At 51.5% G+C, this 25,844-nt stretch overlaps 11 protein-coding genes across 11 annotated transcripts; 7 read left to right on the top strand and 4 right to left on the bottom strand.

Annotated features, from left to right (window-relative positions):
- Positions 1-572: 572 nt before the first annotated feature.
- M430DRAFT_115465 (hypothetical protein) lies at positions 573-2,434 on the bottom strand. The gene is made up of 2 exons (XM_024861589.1): positions 2,060-2,434; positions 573-2,003 (listed from the first exon to the last, which is right to left on the bottom strand). The coding sequence occupies exons 1-2, from the start codon at positions 2,147-2,149 to the stop codon at positions 753-755; spliced, it is 1,341 nt and encodes a 446-aa protein (XP_024724214.1). The 5' UTR covers positions 2,150-2,434; the 3' UTR covers positions 573-752.
- A 642-nt stretch (positions 2,435-3,076) lies between these two features.
- On the top strand, positions 3,077-4,943 carry M430DRAFT_96397 (hypothetical protein; the record flags this gene model as incomplete). The annotated part of the gene is made up of 5 exons (XM_024869958.1): positions 3,077-3,179; positions 3,234-3,378; positions 3,501-3,831; positions 3,884-4,210; positions 4,263-4,943. 5 exons carry the CDS (start codon positions 3,077-3,079, stop codon positions 4,941-4,943), a joined length of 1,587 nt encoding a protein of 528 aa, XP_024724213.1.
- Positions 4,944-5,699: 756 nt separating this feature from the next.
- M430DRAFT_204466 (hypothetical protein) lies at positions 5,700-6,640 on the top strand. Its single transcript, XM_024864302.1, has 2 exons — positions 5,700-5,979; positions 6,034-6,640. The coding sequence occupies exons 1-2, from the start codon at positions 5,848-5,850 to the stop codon at positions 6,592-6,594; spliced, it is 693 nt and encodes a 230-aa protein (XP_024724212.1). The 5' UTR covers positions 5,700-5,847; the 3' UTR covers positions 6,595-6,640.
- Positions 6,641-7,725: 1,085 nt separating this feature from the next.
- M430DRAFT_74634 (hypothetical protein) lies at positions 7,726-8,250 on the top strand (the record flags this gene model as incomplete). The annotated part of the gene is made up of 1 exon (XM_024869543.1): positions 7,726-8,250. A coding segment is annotated over one exon (525 nt), but the record flags the coding sequence as incomplete, so codon positions are not given.
- A 640-nt stretch (positions 8,251-8,890) lies between these two features.
- On the bottom strand, positions 8,891-10,579 carry M430DRAFT_16324 (hypothetical protein; the record flags this gene model as incomplete). Its single annotated transcript, XM_024863443.1, has 2 exons — positions 8,891-10,315; positions 10,367-10,579. The coding sequence occupies 2 exons, from the start codon at positions 10,577-10,579 to the stop codon at positions 8,891-8,893; spliced, it is 1,638 nt and encodes a 545-aa protein (XP_024724210.1).
- A 218-nt stretch (positions 10,580-10,797) lies between these two features.
- On the top strand, positions 10,798-12,398 carry M430DRAFT_33254 (hypothetical protein). The gene is made up of 6 exons (XM_024866328.1): positions 10,798-10,950; positions 11,004-11,087; positions 11,139-11,150; positions 11,205-11,301; positions 11,349-11,850; positions 11,901-12,398. Exons 1-6 carry the CDS (start codon positions 10,839-10,841, stop codon positions 12,255-12,257), a joined length of 1,164 nt encoding a protein of 387 aa, XP_024724209.1. The 5' UTR covers positions 10,798-10,838; the 3' UTR covers positions 12,258-12,398.
- Positions 12,399-13,317: 919 nt separating this feature from the next.
- M430DRAFT_95869 (hypothetical protein) lies at positions 13,318-15,348 on the top strand (the record flags this gene model as incomplete). The annotated part of the gene is made up of 1 exon (XM_024869908.1): positions 13,318-15,348. One exon carries the CDS (start codon positions 13,318-13,320, stop codon positions 15,346-15,348), a length of 2,031 nt encoding a protein of 676 aa, XP_024724208.1.
- Positions 15,349-15,464: 116 nt separating this feature from the next.
- Positions 15,465-16,961, bottom strand: M430DRAFT_56327 (hypothetical protein). Its single transcript, XM_024868601.1, has 2 exons — positions 16,737-16,961; positions 15,465-16,686 (listed from the first exon to the last, which is right to left on the bottom strand). The coding sequence occupies exons 1-2, from the start codon at positions 16,950-16,952 to the stop codon at positions 15,649-15,651; spliced, it is 1,254 nt and encodes a 417-aa protein (XP_024724207.1). The 5' UTR covers positions 16,953-16,961; the 3' UTR covers positions 15,465-15,648.
- A 366-nt stretch (positions 16,962-17,327) lies between these two features.
- On the top strand, positions 17,328-19,005 carry M430DRAFT_115447 (hypothetical protein). The gene is made up of 2 exons (XM_024861588.1): positions 17,328-17,803; positions 17,856-19,005. Exons 1-2 carry the CDS (start codon positions 17,387-17,389, stop codon positions 18,816-18,818), a joined length of 1,380 nt encoding a protein of 459 aa, XP_024724206.1. The 5' UTR covers positions 17,328-17,386; the 3' UTR covers positions 18,819-19,005.
- Positions 19,006-19,370: 365 nt separating this feature from the next.
- Positions 19,371-22,253, bottom strand: M430DRAFT_77872 (hypothetical protein; the record flags this gene model as incomplete). The annotated part of the gene is made up of 1 exon (XM_024869577.1): positions 19,371-22,253. A coding segment is annotated over one exon (2,883 nt), but the record flags the coding sequence as incomplete, so codon positions are not given.
- Positions 22,254-24,019: 1,766 nt separating this feature from the next.
- On the top strand, positions 24,020-25,547 carry M430DRAFT_39664 (hypothetical protein). Its single transcript, XM_024867332.1, has 4 exons — positions 24,020-24,267; positions 24,552-24,715; positions 24,767-25,001; positions 25,053-25,547. Exons 1-4 carry the CDS (start codon positions 24,036-24,038, stop codon positions 25,142-25,144), a joined length of 723 nt encoding a protein of 240 aa, XP_024724204.1. The 5' UTR covers positions 24,020-24,035; the 3' UTR covers positions 25,145-25,547.
- Positions 25,548-25,844: the final 297 nt, after the last annotated feature.

Here is a 25,844-nt window from a genome sequence, read left to right as displayed (position 1 = left end):
TCATGTCATGTCATGTCACCAAAAAAACAAAAATAAAAATACACTCCCTTTTGGATGGATCGTTTAGGATAGGAGTATGCGGGATCTTTCCTCTTCCAATTTATCTTTTTGCGTGTATACCCTGGAAATCATCCGTGTTTATTATATCATATCATATCATATCATATCATAAAAATTCCCTCAGACCTATCGATATATATATATATGTGTGTGTGTGTATATGAGGGGGGGTGTGTGTTCTGGTAAGCGAAAGCTTGGTTGGATAGGTACTTTTTGTTAGGTATGGTTTAGGATATTTTTCGACGGCATCACGAATGGCAAAAAAAATAAAAAACACAGCTATGCGCGGTTGGATATGTGAATGATCAGGCGATGAATGAAGAACTACTGCGTGCGTGAAATGTTGGAAGGATCGGCCCGTCTTCTAGAATAGAAGGGGGGTCCAGTTTTAAGCCTCGCGTGCTCGGTTCTCCCCTTTTCTTTTCATGGTGGGGAAATAGGGGTCCTAGACAGGACAGCGAGGTAGGTAGGTACACAGCAGGAAAGAGATCTCAAAGTCAATGAAGAACATTCTATTCTCTAAATATGATCGCTAAATACATTAACATACATTCATTCATCTATGCAAACCCCCTAACCCGGATCGCCAAGCCCAGACCGGACAAGAAGGGATTTTCTCTCTTCTTCTCGAGAGCGAGATAGAGAAAGGGAGAGAGAGCACACGTGGTATTAACATCTATCATCTAATCAAACTACCACTTGTTGTTGAAGACCTTGCCATCGATGCTGCCGACGTGGTTGACCAGCTCGCGGACAGGGGCCAGGTGAGTGGCGCTGCCGCCGAAGAGCATGCCCTTGCGCATGACCTCGCGGTAGTTCTTGCCGGGCGAGACCTTGCCCAGGACGTACTCCTGGCGGGTATCGACGCGGGTGGGCACGGGGATAGAGCGACCGACGACCGCCTCCATACCCTGCCAGGCGAAGGTGATGGCCTCCTTGGCACCGGCGGGGATACCGGCCTCGTCCAGCATCATGATCTTGGTGTTGGGGTAGTGCTTCTGGATGTACTCGGCGATGTTGGGGTTGTAGGCTCCGCCACCGCACATGAACAGCTCGTCGATCTCCTGCGACGGCGCGTATCGCTTGTAGTGGTCCACGATCGCCTGCGCCGTGATCCGCGTCACCGTCGCCACGATGTCGTCAGGGCTCAGTCCCTTCTTCTCACCCTTCTTAATCATCTCGTGCGCCATCGTGTCGCGGAAGACCTCGCGGCCGGTGGTCTTGGGTGGGTCCAGCTTGAAGTACTCGTGCTGCAGGAACTCGTCCACGAGCTCCTGGTCAACCTTGCCCCGCTTGCCCATTGCACCGTCCTTGTCGTACTCCTGCTCGCCGTTCGTGTAGTATCGGACGACGGCATCGATGAACACGTTTCCTGGTCCGGTGTCGAAGTCATAGCACTCGTCAACACCACCCTGGTTGTCAGGAGGGATGAAGCACACGTTTGCGATACCACCGATGTTCTGGCAGGCCCGCAGTTTTGTAGGGTGGTGGAGGACGAGGGCATCGAAGAAAGCGATCAGAGGAGCTCCCTGGCGTCCTGCTGCTTGGTCACTGACTCGGAAGTCGGTGACACTGGTAATTCCGGTCCGGGAAGCAAGGAAAGCACCCTCCGCCATGGTCAGGGCCGACCGCATACGCCCAGGCTGAGCACATCCTGTGCAGAGCCAGATAGTTTGGCCGTGGGAGCCAATGACGTCAATGTCAGACAGCTGCACGTTGTGCTCTTTTGAGAATTCCTTGACCGCGGCCGCGAAGGTCTCACCGAGGATAACATTGACCTCGGAGAGCTCTTCTGGGGTAGTGGTGTTGTGGAGGATCATGTTCATCACCCGCTTCTTGATTGTTTGCTCAAGAGGGATTTCGCCGTATTTGAGGAGGGAGAAGTGCATTGGGGAGTCGGGAGTTTCTTGTCTGAAGTGGCAGAGGGCACAGTCAATACCGTCCTGTGGGAGTCTGTTAGACCAGGTCAGAGAGCTGGGGAAATGTCTGAAAAACCTACCATTGAGGTACCGCTGTTGAGGCCGAGAACGACCATGTCGAGCGCTGGGCTCGTGCCATTGCTGTGGCCGTTGGTTTCTGCAGCAGTCATTCTGATTGATGTTTATGCGGGGTTTAGTATACGCAGCAGAGGAGGACACTGGCTCTCCGGTGAATATTGTACGAGAAAAGTGGTATGAAGGAGGGAGAAAGATTGAAAGGACCAAGTTCACTTATATGTAGAAGAGAGGGAAGGAGGGGCGGTGGGGGGTGCAGATTGTCATCTAAAATTTCACGATCCACCGCCGTCCAAAAGAATCCAAGGAATACTCAGCTTAAAAGCTTGAAGGGGTCTCGTCACGAGGGCATCCAGCTCTATACTCCGTACGGGCCTGCGGAGCGCGGCGGAGGGCTTTTCGTCGAAGCTAAGTCGTCCATCAAATGCTGCATCTCCGCCCTTCACCTCGTCGAAACCGCGGGGGCGCGCCTCGGGTGCTTCTGGGTTCGTTTAGCCTCGTCTCGACCGCCCGTTTAGCCGTTCAGCCCTTTAAGCCTCCCGACGCGGCCTCCCGTTTAACCGGTGCCCGTGCCCATTGGTTCCCGCCTTTGCCTCTGGACCCCGTGGCGCGGGATAGCCATACGCCTTCGGGCTTCCTCCCTGCGCTACCCAGGGCTGCCTGTCGACCTTCTCCGGATCAACCCTCATATGGCTTCCATCCTTCCCAAATCTGGGGTCATACCGTCATGGTCTAGACGAGGCAGTATGCGAAGAAGCATGGCAGTGGCACTTCCTACGGGACAAAGGACAAAGGGCTGCTGGGCTGATCAGCCGAGGATATCTCTCTCCTTCAGTCCTGCTCCGGACTAGGAAATACTGTCCTATTTAATAGACCTTGATTCCCCGGATTCTTGACAGGTCTCCGGACAGAGAAGATCAGTGCTCAGTGTCGGCTGTCAGCTTGACTCCCCCCTGATATTGGTCTCCATCCCCCAGACCTGACCTCCACGCACCTTCTTTCCCGAACTCAATTCATACAAGATGGCTTACGGTACCTTGTGGAAAAGGCTGTCGGCCAGGAACCTCGCAATACTGATCCAGTCCTTCTCCCTCATCTCTATCTTCTTCGAAGGATATGACCAGGGTGAGTGACTACTCGTTCAATGCCTTAGTAATTAACATTGACGTGACCCCGTAGGTGTGATGGGAGGGGTCAATTCTTCATGGGATTATATCAACGAAGTCGGAATTGGCTCAGACGGAGTGGTCACCAACACTACTCACCAAGGAGGAATCGTGTCCATCTATTATCTCGGTGCCATTGTTGGCGCCTTCGCAGGCGGGTAAGAATACCCTGGCGCGCACCGTTTCAAGATGTGCGAGGGCCGACAAGGCTCTGATGCATTTTTGGCTCCTCATCTTTGCTTTTTCTGTGTAAGTCACTGCTGACTCCCTGGTCTTCTAGATGGCTAGCCGACCGGATTGGGCGTATCAATGGTCTCTTCTGCGCTGCTTTGTTTGCTCTTATCGGTGGTGCTCTACAGGCTGCTGCCCAAAGCTCCGACTTCATGCTCGTTGCCCGAGTGGTCACTGGTCTTGGAACGGGTGCTTTGACTTCCATCACCCCGGTTTATATCTCCGAGATCTCCTCCGCTGGGCATCGAGGTGGTTTCCTGGGATATGTCTTCATCGCCAACTATCTGGGTATTAGCGTAGCCTACTGGCTAGATTTTGGTCTTGCATATGTTGATGAAGGTAAATCAGCTGTCAGGTGGAGATTTCTCCTTGCATTCCAGGTATGTCTTCCCTCTCCCTTGTTGATTGCGCCGTTCTAACTGCAGGGTGAAGTGCTTCCCAGCTCTCCTGCTCCTTGCTGGTGTCAAGCTTCTGCCAGACTCTCCTCGCTATCTCGCCTATGCTGGACGTCTTGACGAAGCCAAGGAGGTGCTGGAGCACGTCCGAGGGAGCAATGATTACGAGGTAGAACAGGAATTCGCAGAGATCTGTGCTGTCGCCGAGGGCTCAGAACCCAGCTCCCCTATGCAATTCGCAAAAGTCCTCTTCGGCCGTGCAACCAGTGCTCCTCACCTTGGCCGACGTGCTTGGCTCTGCATCTGGCTTCAAATCATGGCTTCCTGGTCGGGAATCACGGCCGTAACTGCGTACTCGCCAGTGGTAGGTCCACAATCGTTCCCTTCTTCCTCGGAATCGCACTCACATCTTCTAGCTCCTCAGGCAAGCCGGCTACAGCTCTGTCAAACAGAACGGTCTTGCTGGTGGCCTCAACACAATCGGCATAGTAGGAACTATTATCTCTGCCAACATCGTCGACCGTTTCGGCCGCCGGAAGTGCCTGATGTGGGGTGCATTCAGTCTTTTCCTAGTGAACGTGATTGCAGCCGCCCTATACGAAGGTTCCCGCGCAAACCCTAACGAGGCTGCGTCAATTGCCCCTGCGGCGGTGACGATGCTCTTCCTCTTCAATCTCTGCTACGCTGCGACATGGGGTACGGTAGCCTTCCTCATCCCAACTGAGATCTTTCCCTCGGAGATGAGAGCCCAAGGCAATGGCTTCGGTATCACAGGTTGGGCAATTGGAGTAGGATGGACCACGTTGGTCAACCCAATCATGTTCGAGTCCATGGAGAGCCGAACGTATTTCCTCTTTGCCGGCCTGAACCTTCTCTGGATTCCCACGGTCTTCTTCTTCTACCCAGAGACGGCGAACCGCACACTCGAGAGTATCGAGATAATGTTCTCAACGAAGAGCCCACTGTACAGCAAGATGGAGGCAGCATACCATGCGGCTGGCGACGGAGATGTTCTCGGTACCAGAGCTGCGTCCGTCTCGCATAATGCAGACAAGACGGCCGATACGGAATCGGTATCGCATTCTGAGAAGGTTTAAAGGAGGAAAAGAAAAGGATTGGCTGTGTGAGATAATTGATTGTATTATGATATAATTGATTGGGTGGTATAGGAATGGGAGGGTATGTCTGAGTATTTGCGATAATAGCTTTGAAATGAAGGACGGACGGGAGTTAACTGGAATCCAGTTCCTCAAATGGATGATATTTACCGGGCGGCACGAAGTGTCAGGGATTTTAAAAATTACCGTACAGTACTCGCAGTATATGCAGTGTAAACTTCATACTGACGAAGCTTCATACTAATGGAGATGTTCCTCTTGAAAATTTTCCCCATGAGATGTCTGGGTAGGCTGTCTTCCTGTTCATTGTTCGGGATATTTCGGATAAAGAATTGCTGTGTTCCAGCCCCTTGGTTGCAGGGACGCCACATTTGAAGTCGCCTCTTTGCGCCTCTTTGCGCCTCAATATATGCTCCACTTTCTCCCGTCGGGGCGGATTATTTGCCCAATAACAACAAGTGAAACGGTGCGGTAGGTTATTATTGGTAAGGCACGTGCCCAAGGTTTTAAGCCTTACTGCTCCAGTACAGACTACTGTAGGTACAATTGGCCCACGGGGTACCTCCTTGGTCAAAACTTTGGTCATGGTCTCGTATAGGAACGGGACGAGAAGTTCGAGAAGAAGGCCGAGTCCTGGTCAGGCTGTTCGGTGAGTACTAGGGGTCCACGTTCCTTGGCGTGAGAGGCGTTCACGATCCGCGCCCACGATTCGCGTCCACGATAATGGGCTGGACCGCCTGTCAACGGTAGACTGTAAATATTCAACCGTCCACCTCATGCGCCATAGGAGAAAATTGAGTCAATACACCCAGTCTCCCAAAGACCACGAAGAGGGCTGCGTTATTGTTTCATACCTACAGGACGGAACATATCGAAGTCGACCATGATGTATAAACTTGCATTCACGGCTCTTGCCCTCCTGTCGAGCGCGGTCTCCGCTCAATCAACTACGACGACCACACTTCTGCTCGTCGGCTTTGATCAGCAGAGTATCATGGGCTCAGTCATTGCCTCGGTATGCTCCCCGAAACAATAGCATGCGTTGAAACCCCTTCTGACATGCAATTAGGATGCTACAGCGACGACCTACAGCCTCAGCTGCGGATCCAAGGATTCCGACGACTGTGGTGTTCCACCGTCCTTCACCTTCACCCAGGGGCCTTCGACCATGCACTATGCATTCAGCTACCCTGGGGATTCTGGGGAACCCGCAGGATCCCTCGACGTCGCGTGCGCTATTACATCGAAGAGTGGGACATGCAGTAGCACGGTGCTAGGTGGATTGGACTCACTCAGCCCGGCAACAGTCATGTCGACATCCTTTACAGACGGTGGGGTAGGGCTCGGTGCCCAGGTTGTCACAATCGTTGCGGATGCAGGTGCTGCTGCCAGTTCTACCAGGACCGTAGCCTCGACTTCTGCGTCGACTACGGCGGCATCTGAAGCGAGCTCGTCGGCCACAAGGAGTGGAAGCTCGGCGCCAGAGAAGACGGTCTCGAGTACCACTGGTAGCTCGGCGAGTGCTTCTAGCACCTCGAGCGTCAGTACAGCTGGTGCGGCGATGGTCACCGGTAAAGCACAATGGGTTGTTGGAGGGGCGGCCGCTGCGTTAGCACTTGCTGCGATGTAGATGGAGGTGGAATAATAGATGTCTGGTTGGATTGTGCAACAATCGTCTGTATCCAATGCACAATGCCGACTGGCTGTACGTATATATGTATATCAAACTACGATAATACTGATAGATACCACTAAGGGGCTACCCGAGACTATTCCTTGAATAAGGTATGATAGCGGATGTCTGTAACGAGAGCTGCGGCGAGTTCTTGGCAAGGGCACAACACTAATGCGACCAGCAGAGCGGGGAAGTGTTCGGATACATTGCCACACTTGACTGCGGGGAAATCGATACCCTATAATGAGGAAAACTTTCCTTGCTCCTCAAACTGCCGACAGCATTCTTCAGTGTTGGTGTTGGTGTTGGTGGCGGAGGCACAGTCGCGTCTCGGTCTCCTCCGAGGCCAGAAGCTACATAGGTACTTAACAATATTCTGTGACATTTTCCATGAGGGGACAGACGCGAAATGCTCCAGCAGACGCTCACCAGCAGCAAGGGACTTTCCAGAAAGGAGGGCCCAATCAGGAAAGCCGATGCGTGATGCATTTTATAGTTGAGCATGAACATGAAATGATCGTCGTCGGCTATGTTGGCGGCGGGAGAGCGACATCATTAGATTCCGCGCATATGGGCGGGCGCAGCAGCCACCCAACTTCACCAACTCAGGGGTTGAGACTCTGAAGACTCTTGAGATTCGTGGCACGAGCCCACCGCAGCACAAGCCAGATATATATAATCTGACCCAACGTTGGAGTTCGACCACTCATGCAGCACTACTCTTACTCAGCCCTTTTTGCGGTTCGCTTCAGCCACCCGCTCTCAAGCGCTGAGGGGACGGATTTGACGTTACCACATACCTAACGTAAGGTATCCAGGAATAACTGTTTTTAGGCTACGAGTAGTCACGACCAGTGTAAGGTAGGTAGGGGTACGGGCTAATAATATGTACCTGTAATCCTACTTTTGTAGGTACTATCGCGTCTTCATAACCCCATACATTTCCTTTCCTTCTCTTCTCTTCTAATTTATTGCATTTAAATCTCACTTGAGACGTCAACTTGTCCTCAAGATTTATCAATATCGTCTTTAAGATTGCCCAAGTCCCACTGCGCTACACTACAAGTCTAGTCTCGCAAGATGTTGAAAAGAACGGTCTTCACCACAGTGACCCCGCTCCCTGCAGGAATCAGCAGGGAGACAGTCATGGAGACTCTCCATTCTCCTACGGAGATGGCAGATCTCAATCCCCTTGTTGAAGAGCGGCACCCGATCAAACCACCAGCAAACGCCAGCCCGGAAGAATACCATTGTCTCTGGTACTCGCTCACAGATCGCGTCTCATACCTGCCGGGAGGAATCATCTCCGGCAAGGTCAGCTATAACGTTTGCTTCCATGACCTTGAAAGGGGCCTGCAGACACACTGCTACGCGCCGATGGGGTTGAATATCAAAGGGAAATGGACGCTGGGGGGCTCACTACCTGGAGAGCCCGTGGCGCCAGTAGAGCTGGGAATTGGAGCGCCGTTGACAGGGCTGTACCTGCGGGAGGATGTCGACATGAAGTGCAATATCATGATGACGAGTTTCGTCAAGAAGACGCTCAAGAAAGCCCACTTGCATCTCGTGGAGCGGCTCCTCGTCAAGGCTCAAATCGCCGAGCGCGCCGTCAACAATGAGCGCATGACCGGGAAGACTCTCGAATCGCAGAGCAAGACCTCCTGGTCTCAGTCAAGCACGGTTGAATCACCCACCAGTGACTACGGGGATTCTTCTATGACGGGGCTCGAGGATGGTGCTGTACAGCGCAATTCCCCACGCTTCAGCAACCAATCTGGGGGGGCTCCACAACTTGCTCCACAACTCGCTCCACTGGATCCGGCATATCAGCAGCCGGCTCCGCAGAGAGCTTCGATGCAATCTTATCATGCAGAGCTGCCTTCAGATGAGAGGGAAGTTATGCCAGAACGAGATTGCTACAGATCGCTCGAGGCGGGGAAGCAGACCAAGCAGACTCGGGTGGGTAACGCAGCAGAGTTGGAGTAAGGAGAGAGAAATCCAGTTCTGGCTTTGGAGATGGATGGGATTCCGGAAAGGTATAAGGAGCATGAAGATGATAGGGCAAGGGGACGAGGGATTAGAGCAGATCAAATGATACCCACGGTTAGAGAGCGAGTTGAGGAGCACGATAGGATATTACCAGCAGTGTCACAGTCATGGATTGGCCGTGTGTGAAGGCTGGTTCAGATGATGCCAGTCCTAGGTCGGGGTATCTAGAAGTACAGTACGTAATGCAGCCGCTTTAATGAGATCATGATTCGTCCGTCTTTTCCTCCTCTACCGCTTCTGTGGCAGGCGAGTCTTCCTTGTGAAGATCTTCTTTGACCTCGGATTCATCCGTCTCGTGGGCTGGGGTTGCCTCTGTCTCCTCCTGGCTCTCTGGAAGCGCCTCTTCTGCCGCTGTCTCAGTGGTTTTAGGAGCTTCAGGCTTCTCTTCCAAGGCATCATATGATATCTTATCCCAAGAGGATGTGCTTGATTCTGTCGCTGTGTCATCGTGAATCGTTTGCTGCAACTCTGGATTCTGGGCTTCAGCTGATTCCGCCTCGGCTTCTTCTGACTCGGCAGCTTCTGGCTTGACCTCTTCTGGTTTGACATCTTCGGGTTTGATCTCTTCTGATTTGACCTCTTCTGGTTTGGCTTCTTCTAGCTTGGCTTCTTCTGGCTTGGCTTCTTCCTCTGGCTTGGCTTCTTCTTCTGGCTTGGCTTCTTCCTCTGGCTTGGCTTCTTCTTCTGGCTTGGCTTCTTCTGGCTTGGTTTCTTCTGGGTTGACTTCGTGATGCTCTGCAACTTCATATGTCTCTACAATCACAGGTATATCGGAGACTCTTTCTTCGTGAGCAATAGAGAGCTCTTCCAACTTCTGCGTCATGCCATGATCTTCCTCATCTGACTCTAGGACGGTCGTGACTGCTGAGCCAACAGAAGGCGATTGTCGAATATGCCTCCTTGTATTCGTCCGCCCAACGTTCATGAAGTCTTCTTCCACTGACGAGTTACGACCACCATCAGACTTCAGGATGGATGGCACAGGGGCTTTCACTTCCGCTGCCGGCTCCAAACCCTCAGCCTCAGGGGGCAATTTGTAATTCTCCGCTGGCAAAAGTTCATATGTGTCGCAAACTGTCTTGAACAGAACATATAAACCAGTCTGTCCCTCAACTCGCCAGAAGACTTCTCGATGCTGAAACCAAGCATGTGCAAATATGCGGTGTAGCCGTCTGAAAATGTTGATCAAGTGCTTAACCCCCGCTCCCCGATCATCTACCGCGTCCCCAGCTCCCAGGCTTAGTCGGCTGGGGAATATCTTTTGACTCGTAACAATATTCGTCGCCCAGTCGAGGGTGTGGCAGCAATAATCGATTGCACAGCAGCTCTTGGGAGACTCATGCACGGCGCATAGGAACTGCCACTCGCTAGCGCGCATCTCAGGACATGTGGATGCCGAGCATGGAGGGTCGTCAAAAAGGAACCCGATAATTAAGTCGTTGCACTTGTTTATGAGAAAGCGGCAAAGTTCGTAAAGCCAGAGAGCACGATCGACAGTCTCAGGTGGTGTAGCGATTAGAGCTGCGGTCTCGCGGGTTATGGGGATTGTGTGGTCCCCATCGGCGGGTCTCGTATAACTGTAGTGTAGGGCTTTGAGATGTTCTTGAAGCTGGAATGCGGAATCAAGCTTCAGAGGAGTCAGCCTTGGTAGAGGTAGCTTTAGGATAGGTAGACTTACTTCACTAAGGGGGATGAGTGGTGGCCCGGCAGCCATGTCCGCAGACTTGGTGCCCGGATGTATTCTTCGGCCTGCGTTAGCATCGATGATGCTCTGTTCAATTGTGAGCTCTTGTTTTGAGGAGCTCCCCATCGACGGCGATTTGGGCCCTATCTGAATCTCTGTTGGAGGTGGAGGGCTCGGGAGCCTCGGCGAACTTGGTGGCAGAGACATATTAGTATCGGATGTGCCAGCTACGAGCTACAGCTCTTGAACTGGCATAGAATTATTTCCTCTGAGGGACTGAGTTGGTGTAGAAGTCGTAAACTTTGGGATGTCGCAGGAGTTGGAGGTCGCGCGCCCTTCGCGTCAGCCTATAAAAACCGTGCGCTAAAACCTTAACAAGGCTGTCTAAATGGGTATCTTTTGGACAACCTCTCAAGCTACCTTGTATGACATACAACCTTCCTCTGTGATAAAGCTTTGATTCAGAATGAACCTCGACGAAGATGAAGCACCACCACTTTTAGTGGATGTAGAAGCGGACGGAGATGAGTTGGTTAAGGAACCAAAGCCTATCAAAGTCCCAATTACAATTGTCACAGGCAAGTTACACTAGGTAGGTCCAAGGCAAGAACTATCTAATACTTGAAAACAGGATACCTTGGGGCTGGAAAGACTACGTTGCTTAACTATATTCTGAGTGCACAGCATGGAAAGAAGATTGCAGTTATATTGAACGGTACGTTCTCGGTACCGCCGGCATAGTAAAACGTGCTGATATCTTTGTTAGAATTTGGCGATTGTAAGTAGAGCCGATGTGCTTGCTTGATTTTAAGAAAAGTCTTAACAGTATCAGCGTCGGATATCGAGAAAGCTCTGACAATCAACCGGGACGGTGAGCAAGTGCAAGAATGGCTTGAAGTTGCGAATGGGTGCATCTGCTGCTCTGTGAGGTACTTGTCACTTATTTTCTTCGCCGAATCTTACTAACTCTTAGAAGAGATTCTGGAGTCAGTGCCATTGAGTCTTTAATGGAGAAACAAGGGGCCTTCGATTATATCCTCCTTGAGACCACTGGCCTGGCAGATCCTGGAAATCTAGCCCCCCTATTTTGGGTAGATGAGGGACTCGGCAGCACAATCTACCTGGATGGTATCGTTACACTGATTGATGCAAAAAATATATTGAGAAGTCTCGATGATCCAGTCAAGGAAACCGTCCATCACGATGAAGATCATGAGCACAAAGGCCCACTGCTAACTACAGCGCATCTCCAAATATCTCATGCGGATGTTATCGTCATCAACAAGTCTGATCTTGTGAGCGAGGCTGAGCTTTTGGCAGTGCGGGACAGAGTTGAAGCAATCAATGGCCTTGCAAAGATACACGTAACCCAACAAGGCAAGGTGCCAGAACTTGAAGGGTTCCTGCTAGACCTCCACGCATATGATGATGTTGGAGCTTTGGAGGTTTCAGCGAAAGGGCACAGCCATTTGGATCCAGTATCTCGCTTCATCCCCTTGCCTTTGATGCCGTACTGACCTCCTCTTAGACCATATCGACAATCACCCTACCTGTCCCTGTGTTGGAAATCGAGCAGCTTTCAAACCTTGATGCTTGGCTCAGGTCCGTTCTTTGGAACTCCACGCTTCCCGGCCTTGGTTCCAATTCAGAAGACCACAACAAGCTTGAGATCCATAGATTGAAAGCCAGGTTACCATTCTCAAATGGGGAAGTAAAGATTGTTCAAGGTGTTCGGGAGGTATTTGAGATCTTGGACGCTCCGACAATCGATGGTTCTATATCTGCGGCCGCTGTCCCTTCAACAGGGAAGATAGTGTTGATTGGGAGAGAACTTCAAGGCCTGAGGTTTGAGGAAAGCTTTAGAAATACAATAAAATCCGGATGATCCAGTCGTCATTGTCGGGCGCAATGCAGAAGTTGCTACTTAGATTCCTCCTTTTACTCCCAACGAAGACCATCGTGAAGCAGCGTTGGCTTAATTTCCGCACTGATAGAACTCAAGATTTTGCGAGAAAGAAAGAAGACCATTTTATCACTGGTCTTGTAAGACCTTTATTACGGTTGTGTCGTGTCGTTGTCCCTTATCACATGCAAATGTGCATCTCACAATGGCATACAGTGTACATCACCAATGTAAATTCTCTAACAAAAGTGGGCACGGATAGGTGCGAGCCGGTTGGTATTATTGCGTGGCAACGAGGCCATTTACTAAAATTTAGTATCGTCGGTCTGATGGTGTGATATCACGTTGCCAGTCTTGTGTAATGCTTGCAGATTGCCTGTTTCGGGATTGAGAATAGGCTAAACCTGTCACACTAGGTCGCCTTTAGTAGTTTTAGCCTGCCAAGAAGAGGAGATATCGGGGTCGGAGTGGCGTCTGGATTGGACATTTGTGTTTTTATACATCGGTTATATGTATATCATTATCAATCACTGGGTAGACGCGAATCAAAAGAAGACCGCAACTCTGGGCGGTGGAGAGACGGACAGCATTTGCAATAGCTCGTCGTCTGTAAGATCGAGTAGCATGACCAGGCTCCGTCCTTTCTTCCTGTCCTTTGTTCCTTCGACCCATTACACCAACTGTGCTCTTAACCGCGGGCCCTTCACTGATAAGCATCCCGGAAGAGAGGGCGCCCCAATGTGGCTGGTAGTGACATTCCCCAGGGCTAATTTTAGAGTTAGTCAGCCACATCTCGGCTAGATTCCAGGCTAAGGACTTAAGCGCATTGGCCGAACCCAGGCACTTCTAGAAAGGCTCCACAAGATTCCCCATCGTCATTCTTACTACCTTACTACTCCCCGTGCCCGTGCCAACCAGTTTTCCATCCCCAACTCGCATTTCCCAACCCACGGGCACACAGTCATTGTTGGGCTGCATCGTCTGTATATAAGCCCTTTCCACAGAACCATGCGAAACCCGTCAAGGTCTGGTGCCCATCATGATGGTCCTATCAGGGTTGCTCAAGTCGAGCCAAACCACGCCTCGTCGCTCTCAACAACGCATACCAGTGCTCAACTCGACGGGCAGCAATAGTTCGGGCCACAGCTCCCCAGAGCCCTCCCCTTCGCGCGAGCCTCTTGAATCCCCCTATATTCGCGAGCAAGAGCAACTCCTACCCGTCGAGTCCGAGCATCCGGACCTCCGCGATTTAAACAACAGCCTCGTGGCTCTCGCGGCAATGTTCCCTGATGTGCAAGTCGAAGTCTTTCGTGAGATGCTGTCGAGTTTTGGTGAAGAATCCAGATTGGCCGTGGTGACAGAGACTCTGCTCAAACAGAAAATGCAGTGGGTGAGAGGTCGCTATCGAGTGGTATCGAAGGAGACGGCCGGAGGGGAGAAGAATGAACCGGGCCAGCCAGACTCCCAGTCGCTGGTGCCAGTTGAAGAGAAGTTCAGGAGCGAAGGCTATAAGAAGAGCGTCAAGGCCATCACATATTATGAGTTCAAAGGCCTTCCTCGTTCGACGATCAACGCGGTACTGGCCGAGTTCAATCACTCGTACACGCTTGCACGGCCGACTCTTGTAGCATTGTCCTCGAAGTCATGGCGGTTCTCGCTTTCTTCTCTATTCTTACGCAGGAAACCCATGTCATCCCTAGAAGCAGAGAATCATCCCCTTGTAATCTGGCAATCTACTGGCCAAGGATCCATCGTCCCGACCCTCAAGGCTACCGGATCCCCCGAGTTGGATCAGGAACTCTTCGAGACGCTCATTGTGCCAATACAGAAACGGCAGCTGGCGGAACGCGAAGAGAAGGATCGCGCATTTGCGGTGGAGCTGAATAACAACGAGGCTGAAGCAAATGATGCGTTGCACGACTGCGAATGTTGTTTCACTCCTACGACCTTTGAGGAATTATCCGCTTGTAATGATGGCGGACATTGCGTATGCTTCCGGTGCGTCAGGCTTGCGGTTAATGAAGCCGTCTTTGGGCAAGGATGGCAAAGAAGCATAGACCTTGCCAGTGGCACTTTGAGGTGCGTGGCTGCAATGTCTGATGACTGCCAAGGATGCATACCACAAGAACTCGTTCGTCGAGCATTTGAGGATGACAAGAACGGCAAGGAAGTGCTCCGTAAACTCGATGAACGTTTGGCTGAAGACAGCCTGTTGAAAACCAACCTACCCCTCATTCGATGCCCCTTCTGCAACTATGCCGAAGTTGACGAGCTCTACCTACCGGAATCCCAACGTTCTTGGCGTATAAAACGGATCGGTCCCTCTTCTTTATATACCCTTGTGGCTTTGTTTTTAGGCGTTTGCATGATACCCTTCTTTTTACCTGTGCTTTTGATTTTCTCACTCCTTTTTATACTTCTAACTTCACGACCAATCTTCGGCGACGTCGCCGTTAAGCGCTTCAATGCATCCGTCACTCGTCTGCGCCGGAAACGCCGTGGCCTCAAGTTTGTCTGCCAGAACAAAGCTTGCGGGCGACCCTCTTGTATTTCATGCTCGAAAGCATGGACCGACATCCACATTTGCCATGAATCTTCGCTCTTAGCGCTTCGTACCCAAGTTGAGCTTGCAATGTCCCTAGCTATCAAACGTACATGTCCTCGCTGCAACACATCCTTCGTTAAGTCGTCTGGGTGTAATAAACTCACCTGCGTCTGTGGTTATCAGATGTGCTATGTCTGCCGTAAAGATATCGGCGATGGAGAAGGGTATCGGCATTTCTGCGAGCACTTCCGACCTAATGGTGGAAGAGGCTGTACAGAATGCACGAAATGCGATCTATATAGATGCGAGGATGACGAAGTGGTGATCAAAAAAGCAAAGGAAGAGGCAGAGAGACAGTGGATGGAAAAAGAAGGCGCCGGCCTTCACGATGAGAAAATCAAGAAAGCCCTGCAGGAGAAACTGAATAAGAGGTCTGAGGCGTCTTGGTGGGAGGGAATGCTGCGGCAATGGAGACTGGCGAATTGGGAGCAATGGTTTGATGCTCTCATTGAGACCATCGTTGAATGAAACTTATACCTTGATGTTTATGGACCTGGGATAGGATGGGCAAGGCTGGGATAGGGAATGGGATTAGCGCATCGAGCACTCAGGGTTGGCATGTAACCAGGTTTTACAAGAATACTGCGTAATATGGTCTAAAGAGGGCTTTTAAACGTATCTGGTTTGCGTACTGAAGTGAATTAAAGTAGCAGTGGCCTTTATGCCAACGGTTTACCATCCCAGACTGTCCCCGAACGCCAATCCCATGCAACCAACCGTAACGCTCTCCCAGAAGTAGTGATATATAAAACATCCCACCCACCAACCTCAGACGGTAACAGGAACACTCCTGTTTAAGGCGAGCTCCGCACTCTTACTCCAAACCCCACTTGGCTCTCTCCTCCACAGAATTAACTTCCCATCGTCTCCAGTAGACCCCAACAACTGTCCATCGTCATCGAATTCAACCTTCCACACCGGTATCCGATTCGCATCCAGTTTCGACACTTCCTTCGCGACATGGACAATCTCCCCCTGCTTGCCCTCGGCCTCTTGCTGACGAGTGCTAGACCTGGCACCAGCAAGGCCTGCCCCGATGCCAGAGGGCGTGCTTCTCGCGCCGTTCTCGGGCGTTCCCTGAACAGGCGTAGCGGTCTGTTCAGGAAGCTTCGAATAGTCCTTACTCCTGGGCGCTTGGCTTCCTTTCGCCGGAGTAGTAATCTGAAAGACCCTTATAAAACCATCCTTACAAGCCGTAGCCACGATATCGAAGCCCCTGATATTTCCGGGTGCCCAGGCAACGTCCCTCATCAGTCCACGGTGACCTTTCAGCTCCGCGGCCAAGTAGAGCTCCTTCGATGTCGAGGAGCCTAGGCTCACGCTGTGAGATATCTCTTTGGTGCGCCAAATGCTCGCTCGGTTCATACTGGCCACTATAAGAGCCAGCGAGTCTCTTTGTACACCTTGCCGAATCGCGTTGTAACATGGCTCCAGATTGGGATCGAAGGCAACCTTGAAAGACGTCTCCTCTCCCCGCGCAGGTTTCTCGCACACAACTACGGTATCTACCTCAGCCCAGCTATCCAGATTCTCCGGCTCCTCATTCTCGTACAAGGTGAGTTCGGCGTTGCGTTTGATCAGCGCAAGGTAGGTGTGTCGGGTTTCAGGGTTGTGTTTGATAGAAAAGGACAGGAAAGGCGCGCGGGAGGGAGAGCGCAGTTCCCAGACTGGCTTATTGTTGTGCGAGTTGAAGCGCCTTCCTTTCCCAGGAACCAGCGTAGGATCTTCGACCCAGAGCTTGAATTTGCCATCGGTGCCAATGGAGGCTATCAGGTTGGGGTGGATGGTTGGTGGGAGCCATTGGATCTGTTTACGAAGTTATTAATGCTGGATTTGACAGGCGCAATAAGACTTACCTGTAGGATTTCAGCAGTGTGAGCTCCCCAGGTGTCGTTTAGGTTCCATGAACCGTCTTTATGTCGATTATATACTTTGATCTTCCCGTCCACAGAACTCGAGGCGAAGCGGTCGCCATAGCTGTTGAAGGCTGTCGCTTCGATCATGTCTCGATGTCCATGCTGCAGGAGCATGAAGCCCTCCTGCTCGGTCTCCACGGGTAAGTCGTCCATCATGAGTGACGCATAAGAGGTTGTGACCTTTCACACTGGAGAGAATGAAAGAAGAGATGGGTGCGATGCCTGTAAGGTCCGTGCACCCGGCTACATTGACAAGGCTGAACGAAGCTCCAGAAAGAAGGGAACATGCATGTGCTATTGAGGACTGTTTTAACTTTTCACACCAGGATTGAACACCATATTGCTCTATATAATCTCAGTGGTTCTCATATCAAGTTCAGTGAGGAACAAAAATTATCCATCCACTGGTTTCATCCCCACCAGAAAATCGTCTGGTCGCATTGTCAGAGCCCCGCAAAAGCGCTAGCCTTCTTTCAGCATTGACCCTTGGTTTTATCTTCGTGGCCTTTTCAGCCTCGTCGAGCCAAACCTCCCCCTCGAGCCTCCAATGTCCCTATAAGAAGCGCGCGCAATGAAATGATAACACGAAAATGACGCCCGCGGCCCTAACCTCCACAGAGACTTGGAGTCTTCTGGCCCTCTCCTTCGCGTGCTTCGGCATCATTGCGAATACTCTCCACGGCGATGGCGAACCTCTCATCGCCTCTCTCGCATTCAGCGGCATTGCTTTCTCAGCGAGCTACTCGATGATCAGATGGCTGGGCCCGACCTTCATGAAAGCTGGGCTGAAGGGGAAAGATCTGAGCAAGGTGCATAAGAAGGAGATACCGGAGACAATGGGTGCGGTTTGCGCCGTCGTCTATTTGTTGATCGTCATTGTGTTTGTACCGTTTCCCTTCTATAAGGACATAGTAGCGGCTACATCAGGAGGCGGGAATCGAGATATTTTGATGGAGGTGGAAATCGTAGAGAAGGGGAGGTTTCTGCATCGATTTCCACATAACAAGGTATGTCACTCAAGAAGAGGGCGCACAAACCCAGCACTGACAGGCGTAACAGCTAGCATCCTACCTATCTGCCATCCTCTCCCTCCAATCCGTATGCATCCTGGGCATCTGCGACGATCTTTTCGATATCCGCTGGCGGCATAAATTCTTCATCCCCGCCTTTGCAAGCATACCCCTCCTAGCCGTCTACTTCGTCGACTTCGGCGTGACACAAATCGTGGTACCCAAGCCTCTCCAGTCCTACCTAGGAACGCTCTTCGATCTCGGCGCCCTCTACTACATATACATGGCAGCGATAGCGATCTTCTGTCCAAACAGCATCAACATCCTCGCCGGCATAAACGGGATCGAGGTCTCTCAATCGCTCGTCATCGCCTTCCTGCTCGTCATCAACGACTGTCTCTACCTGCTCGTTCCATACCCCCACCCCGCAACGGACTCACATCTCTTTTCTCTTTACCTGATCCTCCCATTCATCGGCGTCTCTCTCGCTCTCTGGTGGCACAACTGGTACCCCGCCCGCGTCTTCGTCGGCGACACATACTGCTACTTCGCCGGGATGGTATTCGCCGTCGTCGGAATCCTAGGCCATTTCTCCAAGACCCTCCTACTGCTCTTCATCCCTCAGATCTTCAACTTTCTCTACTCGGCCCCGCAACTCTTCCGCCTTATCCCCTGCCCGCGCCACCGACTGCCGCGTTTCAACGCTAGGACGGGACTCCTGGAAGCCTCGGTGACCGAGTGGCAGCACCCTCCCAAGCCTATCATCAGCCTAGCGCTGAAAGTCCTGGATCGTTTGCATCTGATACGTCTGACCATGAATAAGGAGGGCCAGGTCATCGAGAGCTCAAACTTGACCATTTTAAACCTGTGGTTGGTGTGGTTTGGGCCCAAGCGGGAAGACAGATTGGCTATGGAAATCATAGGCATGCAGGTAGTTTGTGGTCTTCTGGGACTCTTTGTGCGACATCGATTGGCGTTATGGATCTTCGACGCTGATAATTTGACGGTCTAGACTGGTGGGATTGATATATAGGATTGTAAAAGACTTGGGATGAACCACTTAGATAGTTCGAGATATTGAAAGGAGTATACCATAGAATATATGCGCCTTAGGTTGCATACCAACGAATTGAATGACCTGGATGCAATCGTGGAATTTAAGGCTATCAGGCCTACGACTGCACACTAACAGTTTATACGTCACAACAAGAGAGTATTTGAGAACTTTGAAATGCCGTTGAGGCTTCTTTTCATCAATGACTACTGGTACAACAGATATGACTGCCCTCACATTATAAGGCAATGTGTCCAGCAAAGATCAAACAAAATAGGCGGAACTAATTGTTGGTCTCCATTACGCCGTATCCCAACCCCCCTTTTGAACCCATGGTACCAAACCGGCCCGATCGCTCAAACATAGACGAGGTGAGCTCGCAAGCAGCAAAAACGCACGAAGCGAAATCTAGTATGTATGTTACAATGAACCATTCGGTTGTTCCGACGGTAAATTATTCTTGGATGGTGATCCTGAAGTAGGTCCAGGACCAGTCACCGACGTAACGGGATCCGTCGTTTTTTCAACCATTGGTGTATCGACGATCGCAGATCCTTCTAAAACTCCGGACACCTTAGCTTCTTCCACGCTAGATAATAAAGGTTTTAAGACAGCTGCTGCTGCTGTTGGGCTAGTGGCTGCGGACGACTTGTTCATATCAGACGTGTCCAGATTTTTCTTCCTGGCCCTATAGTCACTCAGGCTGAGCTTCTTGGTTGTCTTGATGGGGTTCGGATTCTGGCCTACACCATTGACAGCAGGTGCGGCCAAGGTAGTGGGAAAGTGTACGGTTCCAAAAGGAGACTGCGCAATCGATCCGGCGGCGGAAGAAGGGGTCGCTGAGCCCGAAACGGGCCCAGACAAATTCGGCGTGGAAAAAGAAGGAGTAGATGGAAGTTGAACCCGTAGACCTGGTGATGTTTGGCCAGATGCAGTATTTGATCCCGCGCCATTAGTGTTTGAGCTGTTGGGCCATGGCGGTGGCGGTGGAGGCTTTATAATTGCAGGAGCATCGACCATGTTAACATCGGCAGACGGGGCATCCACGGACTGAGTAGAGGATGCGATGCTTGCGTTGCGACCTCTGGCATCTGTAGGCGATTCCTGGTTGAGCCGCTCTTCATGACTAGGGGCATCTAGATCCATCGACGCATCTGGTGAGGCGCGCACACTCTGATCATCGACGCCGAGTCTTGGTTGTGATTCGCGTTCTTGTCGAATTTTATGTCTGTTCTTAAGAAGACGCTTCGACAAAGGCACAATGGTCCTTTTTGGAACCGGAGACTTGCAGGGCTTGCTGTACCACTCATTGTTGATAGTATCAGTCTGAGTGGAGGAGTCGGCATAAGACGTCTTTGGGGTTGGAGCCGTCCCCGTCGGGCGAGACCTATAGGGTATCGAATCCCGCCGTGAACTTGGGTTTTCCGGAGAAGCGATTGCAGCCGTTGGCGACACTCCACTAGAAGGTGATCCAGACTGCCGTCGTGATGTGCTTGCATCTACGTATTGCCGTCCTTTTAAGCCATTAGAATTGGACGCTGCTTGCGAGTTGGACGTTCGAGATGCGACAGATCTTTGCCTTGGTTTCGGTGCAGGCTGCGATGTCGCGGTGGCGCCGTCCGAAGCCCTCTTCTTTTTGCGCGGTGGCTGCCCTTGGTCCAATTTCCTAAATGAGTCTTCGACCATTGCTATCTTTCTCTTTTCACGATCCGTAAGCTCCAGCGGCATACCATTGGTTTCGGAAATGCTATGAAGAGGCGTCAAGTCGCGACTATGAGGCTTGCTTCGAACTGACCCAGATACCGATCGGCTGTCATCTTCATATTGCTCCTGCTGGCCTTCACTAGCAGCTCGACTGTTAGTGGCATGACTCGTACTTGTGGGTGAGACATGGTTTTGCTTAGGTTTGCGGCCCTTCTTCAACTTGGCTCCGTTCGTCTGAGCATGGGCCCTGCCGTAGTAGTTTCGATGGAATCGAGCAAACGCGCAGTCTGGACCGAGATCGCATGCACAGCCACCATGATCTGAAAGGACTTGGTAAATCATAGCGGTCAGGTGCTCGTATTCCTCATCCGTGATATCGGCCACATCAAGAGGCGCCCCATCGTCATCTCCTAGATTCAGCAGATGTAGGAACCGTGAGCGTGAATGAGATGGAAATCGGAAATCCCAAGGAATCGTAATCTGTTCGTTGGCTGAAAGTGGACGTTCGCTGATCAACCAGAAGTGGTATTCTGAACCACTGGCAATGAAGGTCTCCAAGACAGTGTTCGCGCGACAGCTTCGTCGTACGTAGCGGCATGTAGATCCTTCCTGACGAGTGTCGATGAATAGAGGCAGACGAGGGTGGAAGAAGACGAAGGGCCTTGGGTGAGCTGTTTCCTGCCACTTGTTCATATCATCATTGCAGTAGTCCTTCTGGAAACCAACGACGCCATTGAGCTCTCCAATCCGACCTGACTGACTGAGGTGCGTTGGGGTAATTAGGAAGCGCCAGTGGAGATTTTCATCATTGATTGTAACATCTTTTCGTTCGACTCGCAGTTCAGGCCACTTCAGCATATCGACGGGCACTACAAGATTCTGGAAGACATCTGCCTTGTCGTTGACACCGGCATCCTCGCGCAGCTTCTCTGGATCATGAAGCCATAGCGATAATGAATTTGTGACCGGTAGGCTCGCAAAAGAGTTGGTTTGCGATGTTTGGAAGGTTTCATCATCATCGTAAAGTGATCGAAAGTAATCCGAGTAGGAGTGGATCTGGACGTGAGGTGGCAAGTCTGGCGGGGTATTTGCCGGACTTGGCGGATGAGCGTTTGATGGAGGACGTGCATTAAGAGGGGGGCTGCGTTTGCTCTGTGAGCTGATGGATTGATTCGATCGGTGATGGCCTTTCGTTTTCTTTGAATGTGAATGGTGATCTTGAGGGCTCCCATTCTTGGGGTCATCGTGGTCGTGATAACCATTTAGTTGAAGGTCAGACGGCTTCGACTTCTTCTTGTGACTCTTCGATGGGGGTCGCTTGGTTTTCCTATCGCTGTCGTTGGCTGCTTTGTTCTGTCTTTGACTCCGTTGGCGTTCGGTCGCATGCCGTCTATCGAGCGGTCGCGGTTTGCAGTCGGCACAGGAGTGGTCGAATTCGGCTTTCGAGGCATCGGCAACTCGGCCAGGATAGAAGCACTCGATATGCTGCCATGTATCGCACGTCTCGCAGTAAATCGTGTTTCCATCGTCGTCATTGTAGTCACAAATACACTTGATCGTGTATGGCTCATCATCTACGAAGTCGGCAGCGTTCGGCGCATCGTTGGCAGAGATCGCAGAATTAGAATTCAGGGCGGTCTGAACCGGAGTCGCGATCTGCGTTGAGATTGAAAGGGGATTTTCTGTCATAATCTAGCAGGAGCCTCCGGGTGGCTGTTCGAGTGAGAGGGCAAAGGTGAGTTCACTGATTCCTAGACCTGAGTCGCATGACGAAGACGGTCGCGACTTGATCGAAAGGGGCGTCGCAGAGCGAGGAGAACGATGGGGTTCGATGCTGGCTGTCATCAGTTGGCGTGCACGACCGCAAGATCTTCTGTTCTTCGATCAGCGTCAACAAGGTGACTCGATGGACCGAAGAAGGTAGGAGAGGCCAGGTGGATCTTGGGCAGTGGGTGTCACGCTCAGAGATCGAATCGGGCTCCTTGATACCGTGTGAAGGTTCTGGATCGATGTGAACGACAGGCAGCGATCGCAAGGACGCGAATGAAGGCTTTTCAACCCAAGTGGAGGCGAAGGGTCGGCCTTGGAAGAGGTGGTCTCGACGGGACGAGGGCGTTCAACTCGGGTGGCGCTCTGCTGGCGACGCGTGTTGTAATTGTGACGGAGGACTCGAAGTGGTGATTAGGTTGAATTGGGGAGCGGCCTCAACTCTTTCGTCCTGTTCTTGAAGGGTGCGTGCATGAATGTGGTGTTGTAGAAGGGGATTCTGAGGGGGATGGGATGGAAAGGATGCTCTTAGCGTCGAAGGGCATGGCCGCTTTAGGATAGGCTACGGTGAGCGTTTCAACCGCGGAACTGCAGAAGCGACTTGGGACTGAGAATTCCCTACCTCCGGGAAGGCGGCAGCGAACACAACCCATCTGAGCAGAGAAGAAAAGGAGGAATCGTCGAGAGGACGAGAAGATGGAGGATTGCAGGAAGGCGTACCGGAGGCCTGGGCCAGCGCGGGGAGGGGGCGAGTGGTGGCAGCGATGGTGGTGGTGAGGGAATGAATGATGTGAGGGAGGAAGAGGGAGGGAGCGAGGGAGGGAGAGGAAAGGAGCGGGCGAGTGAGACAAAGGAGAGGACTCGTTACCTACTCTACTGTGTACTGCCCGCTGTAGAGCCCAGCTTTGCTTTCCTTACTGTCCTCGTCGAGTTGAAAGATCTTCTGGGGATGACGAAAGCCCGTAAAAGCTCGCCGTGAGGCCCCGAGTCCAGCGTCCAGCGTCCAGCGTCCAGCGATGCCGCCAGCCCAGTCTTGTCCCGTCTTGTGCAGGCGGCGCGCGGTGTGAGGCAGAGTCCAGAGTTCGAACATCGAGAGATTATTCGATTCGAGGCAGCGCGCGCCCTTAAACCGGCGAGGGAAGTTCATTGGTGGGCTCAGAACACTGAGGCAGCCTCCGGAGTAACTCTACCGCTTCAGGTCAGCAAATGGGCAAGGGCACGCCTGCAGGCCGTCAGTAGCGCAACAACACTGGCTGGCCTTAGCTGTAACCAGAATATGCCCGGCAAATCGCGCGTCCAGGGCTCTGATAACGTCGTGGGCCTTGGTTGTTCTCCCCAAACATCAGACAGATCCCAGATTCCAGCCAGGCCGTCAAAAGCCTCAGCGCCCACCCGGAGCGTCGAGAAATGCCGGGTCACGTGACCAGATGCATATATATACCTTAGCTACAGAGTACGGAGTAAGCCAAGGTAAGCTGAACCTAGGCAGGCAGGGAACATGGACCTTGGGTGGGGCCCACAGCTGCGTGTGCTTTCTTTTCCCTGAGACAGCTCGATCGAGGATCACCGGGGATCAGATCTTTGTTCTCTGAGGTGTTCTCTTGCCCTCCCATAGGTAGGCATGGCAACCGACTGAGCATTGTGCTTTGCGGAGAACCTGGCTAGAACTGTTGAACAACACTTCACTACGAGCCTGCGCGCATCATGTCCAGCATCACTGCAGCTGACACCACGGCCCCTCTTCACCCCTACTACCCTATCGGCATTGCTCTCTCTGGGGATGTCTTCGTCGCCAATGATTGGAGCGCGTCGTCGCTCGTTCTAGGCTTTGCTGCCGGGCTGGCCTCAATTCTAGGCGTGGCTTGGTTGGTGATGATGAAGATAAACCCGCGCCTGAAGGCTTCAGATCGGGCATTAGTGCTATGGTTCGTCTCAAGTAAGTGCTTTCAATATCAAGTATTCACCGCAAGGACTGCCCGTATTTGAGCGTCAGATTGATCAGGTATCAATCCCTTAACGGAACAATAAAACTCCAAGCACTTTGATACTGCGTCTTTTCCCTCACCAATTACCAGGATGAAGCCAGTAGTAATGTGAGCTGGGCTTGTACCAGGACGGTCCTCCAAGTATCCAGAAGTACTGAAAACGGTCTATCCATGATTCGATATCTTGCATTCCAATTTTTATGGTGATCAATTTCGAGTTCTGACCTCTTCACAGCGGGGTCCATCCACGTCTTCTTCGAAGGCTATTTCGTTCTCAATCATCACCGAATGGGAGGCATGCAGGATTTCTTCGGTCAGCTATGGAAGGAGTATGCATTGTCTGACTCGAGATACATGCTCTCGGATCCGTTCCTCCTCTGCATTGAGACTTCCACAGTGGTACAATATCAAACCCTCTCCGGGCCCCTTTTTCTCGCTGACACCGGATAGATCACGTGGGGCCCCCTTTCTTTCCTGACAGCGCTTCTCATCATCAGAGAGTCGCCATACCGTCATTCTATTCAGGCCCTGGTATCAACTGGCCATATCTACGGAGATGGCTTGTACTTTGCCACCAGTCTACTCGACGAGTTCTACTCTGGGAAGATATATTATCGTCCAGAGCCGTTCTACTTTTGGGTTTACTTTGTATTCATGAACATCTTATGGCTCATTATTCCTGGGTGTCAGTTACCTTTCTTTCTGTGTTAGGACATGCATTGCTGACTGGCGGTAGTTTGTTTATATGGAAGTATCAAGGCCTCGGCGGAGGCTTTTGCGATATCCAGCAAGGTGAGTGCTAGTAAAACCGCGAAGAAGAGGTCGTAGGTTATGGCGAAAGTCGTGGAGGCATATAGAAAGGCCAGAGACTTGGAGGGATGGCATTAGATTCTATCGGTTCCCCTAGAACTGATGCCTTCGAGACTCGATGCGAAGGGCTAGTTGAAGGGGCACAACATACTATCAAAAGCGTTCAGTGTATTCATAACCCAGCCACGGATTGTGAAGGACGAGCAGTGGATTCGCCAATATCGATTGATCCCTTTCAAGTTCAGATCAAGGAGCTCTCACTTCTCCAACTACTATTTAGTCATAGCACTACTTGTACACCCCTCACTGAGTAGACTGTCAACCTCAGTGTATTGTCATATAGCCTGAGCTCCGAGCAGCAGGGTCAGGCTACTGCAACTCCCTATCTTCACACATGTAATTCATCACCTGTTCAAGCTAGAATATTGAAGACAGCGATCGCCCTACCGATTCTAAAGTTCGAGAAGCGACATGGACAGGCACGCAAAATATGATTCAAGGATCTGAAAATAGAGTAAACGCTTCCATGCTATAGGCTTTCAAATAGTTGCTTCTGTCAAACTTCGCGTGGTATGGTATGATAAGACCCTTCGTAGGCACAATGCGCTTCCATATGAAAGAACTCCAGTAATCAAGGTATCTGCTCCGCAGCCAGCCATGCATCGAAAAAGAAGAAACCCCCGTTCATCAGATTAAGACCTCAGATAGGCCGTGTCCG

Source organism: Amorphotheca resinae (genome assembly GCF_003019875.1).
Source record: "Amorphotheca resinae ATCC 22711 unplaced genomic scaffold M430scaffold_2, whole genome shotgun sequence".
Lineage (NCBI taxonomy): Eukaryota > Fungi > Ascomycota > Leotiomycetes > Helotiales > Amorphothecaceae > Amorphotheca > Amorphotheca resinae.
Note: the sequence above shows the minus strand (reverse complement) of the source record. Positions and strands in the feature narration are given on the sequence as shown.

Bases quoted from the DNA above. Each gene is read 5' to 3' on its own strand.
- M430DRAFT_115447 (XM_024861588.1), top strand. From the start codon at position 17,387: ATGACGCCCGCGGCCCTAACCTCCACAGAGACTTGGAGTCTTCTGGCC. The intron at 17,804-17,855 runs GTATGTCACTCA...CAGGCGTAACAG, and splicing joins ATCGATTTCCACATAACAAG to CTAGCATCCTACCTATCTGC.
- M430DRAFT_56327 (XM_024868601.1), bottom strand. From the start codon at position 16,952: ATGATGGACGACTTACCCGTGGAGACCGAGCAGGAGGGCTTCATGCTC. The intron at 16,687-16,736 runs GTAAGTCTTATT...CTTCGTAAACAG, and splicing joins ACACTGCTGAAATCCTACAG to ATCCAATGGCTCCCACCAAC.
- M430DRAFT_33254 (XM_024866328.1), top strand. From the start codon at position 10,839: ATGAACCTCGACGAAGATGAAGCACCACCACTTTTAGTGGATGTAGAA. The intron at 10,951-11,003 runs GCAAGTTACACT...ACTTGAAAACAG, and splicing joins CCCAATTACAATTGTCACAG to GATACCTTGGGGCTGGAAAG. The intron at 11,302-11,348 runs GTACTTGTCACT...AACTCTTAGAAG, and splicing joins TGCATCTGCTGCTCTGTGAG to AGATTCTGGAGTCAGTGCCA.
- M430DRAFT_204466 (XM_024864302.1), top strand. From the start codon at position 5,848: ATGATGTATAAACTTGCATTCACGGCTCTTGCCCTCCTGTCGAGCGCG. The intron at 5,980-6,033 runs GTATGCTCCCCG...ACATGCAATTAG, and splicing joins TGGGCTCAGTCATTGCCTCG to GATGCTACAGCGACGACCTA.
- M430DRAFT_39664 (XM_024867332.1), top strand. From the start codon at position 24,036: ATGTCCAGCATCACTGCAGCTGACACCACGGCCCCTCTTCACCCCTAC. The intron at 24,268-24,551 runs GTAAGTGCTTTC...ACCTCTTCACAG, and splicing joins AGTGCTATGGTTCGTCTCAA to CGGGGTCCATCCACGTCTTC. The intron at 24,716-24,766 runs GTACAATATCAA...GACACCGGATAG, and splicing joins GCATTGAGACTTCCACAGTG to ATCACGTGGGGCCCCCTTTC.
- M430DRAFT_115465 (XM_024861589.1), bottom strand. From the start codon at position 2,149: ATGACTGCTGCAGAAACCAACGGCCACAGCAATGGCACGAGCCCAGCG. The intron at 2,004-2,059 runs GTAGGTTTTTCA...AGACTCCCACAG, and splicing joins TCAACAGCGGTACCTCAATG to GACGGTATTGACTGTGCCCT.